Below are 6,269 nucleotides of genomic sequence, written 5' to 3'. Positions count from 1 at the left end.
GGCAGGAGAATCACTTGAGGCCAAGAGTTTGAGACTAGCCTGGGCAACAACTTAAGAAGACCCCATCTCTTCAAAAAATAAAAATAAAAAATTACCCAGGCATGGTGGTATGCCCCTGCAGTCCTAGCTACTCAGAAGGCTGAGGTAGGAGAATCGCTTGAGCCCAGGAGTTCAAGGTTATAGTGAGCTATGAAAGTGCCATTGCACTCCAGCATGGGCAACAGGGCAAGACCCTATCTCAAAAAAAGAAAAAAAAAAAAAATCTGGGTGGGGGGGTGCTCACTCAGCAATCTACATTTTAATAAGCCTTCGACATAATTCTGATGCATGGTCTAGTTTGACAACCACCACTTGAATTCATCTTCCTTTTTTTTTTTTTTTTTTTTGAGACGGAGTTTCGCTGTTGTTACCCAGGCTGGAGTGCAATGGCACAATCTTGGCTCACCGCAACCTCCGCCTCCTGGGTTCAAGCAATTCTCCTGCCTCAGCCTCCCGAGCAGCTGGGATTACAGGCACGCACCACCATGCCCGGCTAATTTTTGTATTTTTAGTAGAGACGGGGTTTCACCTTGCTGACCAAGATGGTCTCGATCTCTTGACCTCGTGATCCACCCGCCTCGGCCTCCCAAAGTGCTGGGATTACAGGCGTGAGCCACCGCGCCCGGCAAATTCATCTTCCTTTAACACAGAGAACTATCAGGTGTCCCTCCTCATGTGTGAACCCGTGTTGGTGTCTCCCCGGAGCTGGGCTTGTCCCATTAGCCCATTGTGGGAATGAGATGTCATTCTTTACATCTTCTAATCAGGATCCATAATGGAGACTGCTAAGTGTTCCCCAGGGTCTATTCTATTCCTCTTCCTACCATTACAGTCACTGGCCGCCCCTACACGCTGTCACAACTTTTAATACGCTTATTAATCTTTAAGACAACTTTTTAAAATACGCAAACGACGCTGACGCCTGATTTTGTAAACAAAGTTTCACTGGAGGTTCCAGCAAGCATCTGACCACTCAAAAACCAGACTCCAGCATCCGCCATTCCAAGTGGCACTGTGGGTGTCCGTCGCTAGAAGCAATTCCGCCACCCCAGTTTAAAAAAAAAAAAAAAAAAGACTGGGAGACGAAGAAAGAAAAGGTGGTTTCGCCGCAGGCTGCCAGGGGCGTCAGAGACGCTGGAAAGCAGGGACAGAAAGAAGCTTGCGGTGGCCCCCGCCGGCCCCCCGCACCACATTCCACACAGCTAACCGGGTCCTGCCGCTTTAAATCCGGGAGGCTCGGGGGCGCGGGACAGGCAGTTGCCCGGGGAGACCAACGCACAACAGCGGCGCGCGCCCGCGGGAGCGCACGGGGCGGCAGCCACGCAGCTGGCTGTAATCCCGCCTCCCGCCAGCCATGGCTCACTTGAGCTCGCCTAGCGGCTTCGGAGACCCGAGGGAGGAGAATGACCAGAAGGAATCAGAGGAGGGGTCAGAGGAGGAGGAGGTGGAGGAGGAGGTAGAAGAAGTGGAGGAGGAGGAGGAAAAGGAGGAAGTCGAAGACGTGGAGGAAGAGGAGGAGGAGGAAGAGGAGGAAGAAGGGGAGGAGTTGGTGGCGGAAGAGCAGGAGTTGGAGGCCCCGGAGACGTTCAGCGATGAGTACCTCTGGAAGGTCGTGGACATTGGTGACGACGAGGACTTCCCAGACGTGCGTTCCCGCTTGGCCAGCATCGTCAGCCCTAGCCTGAGCTCGACGCCCGAGCCCAGCCTCAGCGCGACCAGCACCGAAACGCCGAGCGCGAGCCTGCCCTCCAGCGCTTCCTCCCATAAAAGTACCGCCCCCGGCCCACCCCTTCCTCGAGGGCTTCCTAGCGCTCACGGGGAATCTGGTCCACCCACTCCTGTGCCTTCGTTGACCTGCGTTTCAGGCCTGATTTTAGATGCAGGCACCACTCCACACACCTAGGCTCTCTCACGCTCTTGTCAGAGGCGCTGAACTCGGCTGAGCTGTTGTGATGATGCGAGATTTAGGATATAGACGAAACACTGTAAAAGTCGAACTTGGGCATTGCTGTATGGAGTGCTCATTTGTTTTTTTTGTTTGTTTTGTTTTTTGAGGCTCAGTCTGGCTCTGTCGCCCAAGCTGAAGTGCAGTGGCTGCAGCCTCGACCTCCTGGGCTCAAGCCTCCCACCACAGCCTCCCGAGTAGCTGGAACTACAGGCACATACCACCACGCCTGGCTAATTTGTTGTTTGTTGTCGTCGTTGTTGCTGTTGTTGTTGTTGAGACAGGGTCTCTTGTTGCCCAGGCTACTGGGAGTGCTCATTTTTTTTTTTTTTTTTTTTTTTTGAGACGGAGTTTCGCTCTTGTTACCCAGGCTGGAGTGCAATGGCGCGATCTCGGCTCACCGCAACCTCCGCCTCCTGGGTTCAGGCAATTCTCCTGCCTCAGCCTCCTGAGTAGCTGGGATTACAGGCATGTGCCACCATGCTCAGCTAATTTTTTGTATTTTTAGTAGAGACGGGGTTTCACCTTGTTGACCTGGATGGTCTCGATCTCTTGACCTCGTGATCCACCCGCCTCGGCCTCCCAAAGTGCTGGGATTACAGACTTGAGCCACCGCGCCCGGCTTGGGAGTGCTCATTTTTATAACGCTTTCGCGTGCGTTCACACCGCGACATCTCTCCCTCTCTCCCCTCCCCTCCCCCCCTCGCCCCTCCCCCCACCACACACACTCGTGTTATTTCCAGAGAAGTGCCTTAAGGGTGCTGTATTACTAAAACAGTTCTGCAAAAAAACACAACTCTCTTTTGTGTTTAACATCCTGTACTGAAGCCACTCTAGTCACTTCCTTGAAAAAAAATAAGGAAGAGAAGTCGTTTAGAGTGGGTTTCTCAAACTCTAGTATTGACATTTGGGTCTGAATAATTCTTTGTTGAGGAGGATTGGGGACTTTCCTGCGAGTTATAGGACGTTTAGCAGCACCCCTGTCCTCTACCCTTGGTATGCTCAAAGTACACATCCTTGCGACGATCAAAAATGGCTCCTGACATTGCCATGTGTTCCTGGGGGGCAAAATTGCCCTTTTGATTTAGAGGGAGTAGCTAATTTTTAAATGTTTCATTCATTCAACAGGTTTCCCTAAAATATTTCAGACGTTTAGGAAAGACATGTCTGAAATGGGTATAGATAGGTAAGAAAATGTTTACAAATGTCGTATTTTTTGAACCCAATAATGTTTACCTTGCGCACAAACATGTTAGGAAGATAAGTAAAATAATCCAGGGCATGTAAGACTTATTCAAAAAAAGTTTTTTTTTTTTTAAATATACACTGGCAGACACTTTGGAAGAGATAATGGTTCCTACCTATCCCCAACTTCTAGCTCTAGAGATTACATGTCTACTTATCGATGTAACATGAAAGAATAAATATATGTGCCAGGTGTACAACCGTTAAGTGCTTGAGAGTTTAGAACACAGGCTTTTATTGGCTAAATGCAAGAGTGATCAGGGACACCTTTTGTGAAAGGGAAATAATGGCCTTTCCTTTTTCCTCTCTCTTTTTTCCTGTTATTGATACTAGCCTTCAAGCACTTTGACTATAATAATACGATAACAAAAATCTGGAACATCTTTATAAATATTCCCTGAAATCTCACACCAAACCTAAATCCATGATCTTGAATTACTAGTTAACCTAACTTTGCTTTTGTAAACAACTTTTAAATTCTTACATTTAAGGAGAATTGTTCTGTTCCACTTACATGTTTTAAGCTTAATTCAATTTGTAATAAAGATAATGTATCCACCTGGTTAAAAAAAAAAATCAAACTGTACAAAGGTATAAAAGTGAAAATCTCCATGCCTTTCTTCACCCCTAGTCCCACTTACCTTCAGCTTTGTTTCCATTATAATTTTAAATAACATTTTTATTTCTTGGTTTATCAATTTCTGACCTATGTATTGAATTCCCACCTCTCCACTTTGGTAGTTATATTATTTTTAGTTTTTCTAACATTTAGGACTTCAGGATATATATATATATATATATATATATATATATATATATATATATTTTTTTTTTGAGACGCAGTTTCGCTCTTGTTACCCAGGCTGGAGTGCAATGGCGCGATCTCGGCTCACCGCAACCTCCGCCTCCTGGGTTCAGGCAATTCTCCTGCCTCAGCCTCCTGAGTAGCTGGGATTACAGGCACGCACCACCATGCCCAGCTAATTTTTTGTATTTTTAGTAGAGACGGGGTTTCACCATGTTGACCAGGATGGTCTCGATCTCTTGACCTCGTGATCCACCCGCCTCGGCCTCCCAAAGTGCTGGGATTACAGGCTTGAGCCACCGCGCCCGGCCAGGACTTCAGGATATTTAAACTTCTACTTCTTGATTGATCAATTTTAGTATCATTGACTATTATGAAAAATTAATGTATTTATGCACTGCCTCCTTCCATCTCTCTTCTCTTTTTTCTCAATTAACAAACTATATATGATACATAAATTATATTAAAATGTAATATATTTACATAAATTTGTTTACTTTGCCAAGCTTTATTATGCTTGTATTATGGTTTGTTAATTATAATTAAAGTGCTCTGGGTATTGGTTGATTCTAAAAATTAAAAACCAATAAACAAGACTCATACTTCCATGTTAACAAACCAATAATGTGATTGAATCCATGGACAAGAAAATATAATCCTATGTCTGTAAAACTTGTTAAACTTTTTGCTGGGCTCGGTAGCTGACGCCTGTAATCCCAGCACTTTGGGAGACTAAGGCGGGCGGATCATGTGGTCAGAAATTGAAGACCAGCCTGGCCAACATAGTGAAATCCCGTCTCTACTAAAAATACAAAAATTAGCCAGGCATGGGGGCAAGTGCCTGTAGTTTCAGCTACTCAGGAGGCTGAAGCAGGAGAATTGCTTGAACCCAAGAGATAGAGGATGCAGTGAGCCGAGATCGCCACTGCACTCCAGCCTGGAGACAGAATGAGACTTCGTCTCAAGAAGATAAATAAAAATTTAAACAATAAACTTTTTGATTCTCCGTTGTTCTGTCTACAGTTTTTCTGGGTTAGCTCACCAGCCACACTTTCTTGGTTCCCGTATTGCCTTCTTTCTTTCGTTCCTTTTCCTTTTGCTGGAGAAACTCGTCAGGTGAATTTTTTATATAGGTCTCATGGAATAGTCAAATTTCTGAGTTCTTGCCTATCTCGAAATGTCTTCATTTTGTCCTCATACTTTGTTAATTATAAAACCTGGCATAAAAGAAGCGATTTGAAACCATTTTCCCTCAGAGCTCTGAAGACACTGCTTCATTGCCTCCTAGTAGCCAATACTGCTTCACCAGTCTTATCCTCAGACCATTCTGATACATGATTACTTTCTCCCCTTTTCTTCAGAGCTCCTCCTAGATGCTGTTGAACCTCTTAGGTAGATCCTCCATCTTTAATAACGTTTCCTTTGTATTTTCAGTATCTTCCAGATTTTTGAAGTTTTTTGCATGCTACTATACAGCCCTTGTACAGAATTTTTTTATTGGGGAATTCACACTTATCATTTTCAAGAACCAGTGCTTGTTCTCTGATTGTTGCTTTTCAAAAGAATTTGGTTCTTTTTTGTATTTTTGAAAATCTCTTTGAGGGTACTGTTTTAATATATTAAAGTTCTCCTTTGTATTATTTTTTCAAAGTCAGTTGTTCTGTTTATTTCTCTTGCTTTTTCTCTTCAGTGTTACTGATTTTTCTTAAGTGACTGGTAATCATTCGTTGCCCATTTGTATTTATAAATGAAAGCCTGGTAAGTAGCTAGAATGGAATCCTTCCCTAGCTTAGTAGTTCTGTTTTCTGACAGACCTTGCATGGGAGAGTCCGTCATGATTTTTGTGCAGGTGGGTGGGGCATAACAGTGTCACTTCCTGTGGAGTGTCTGGGCAGGGAAGAGTCAAGCTGGGTAATCCTACTATTACTAGAGTTAGGACAAGGATGCTTCGGTGTACGGTTGTGGTTATTTGTTTGTTTGTTTTTGAGATAAAGCCTTGCTCTATCTACCAAGCTGGAGTGCAATGGCAGGATCATGGCTTACTACAGCCTCTACCTGCTGGGCTCAAGCCATCCTCCTGCCTCAACCTCCCAAATAGCTGGGGCTGCAGGCACAGAACACAACACCTGGCTAATTTTTAAATTTTTTCTGTAGTGACAGTATCTCACCATGCTGCCCAGGCCAGTATCGAACTCCTGTGCTCAAGCTATCCTCCCACCTCATCCCCCCAAAAAA

At 45.0% G+C, this 6,269-nt stretch overlaps 1 protein-coding gene across 1 annotated transcript in view; it reads left to right on the top strand.

Moving 5' to 3' along the window:
- Positions 1-1,339: 1,339 nt before the first annotated feature.
- ERICH6 (glutamate rich 6) overlaps positions 1,340-6,269 on the top strand; it is a 38,438-nt gene continuing 33,508 nt past the window's right edge. Inside the window, exons 1-2 of the mRNA XM_003925040.3 lie at positions 1,340-1,808; positions 3,113-3,170. Coding sequence (XP_003925089.1) covers positions 1,394-1,808; positions 3,113-3,170 — 473 coding nt within the window. The 5' untranslated portion in view covers positions 1,340-1,393. The remainder of the gene's footprint in view (positions 1,809-3,112; positions 3,171-6,269) is intronic.

Source organism: Saimiri boliviensis, chromosome 9, assembly GCF_048565385.1.
Source record: "Saimiri boliviensis isolate mSaiBol1 chromosome 9, mSaiBol1.pri, whole genome shotgun sequence".
Taxonomy (NCBI): Eukaryota; Metazoa; Chordata; class Mammalia; order Primates; family Cebidae; genus Saimiri; species Saimiri boliviensis.
The sequence above is the reverse complement of the archived record's forward strand: the minus strand, read 5'-3'. Positions and strand labels throughout refer to the sequence as shown.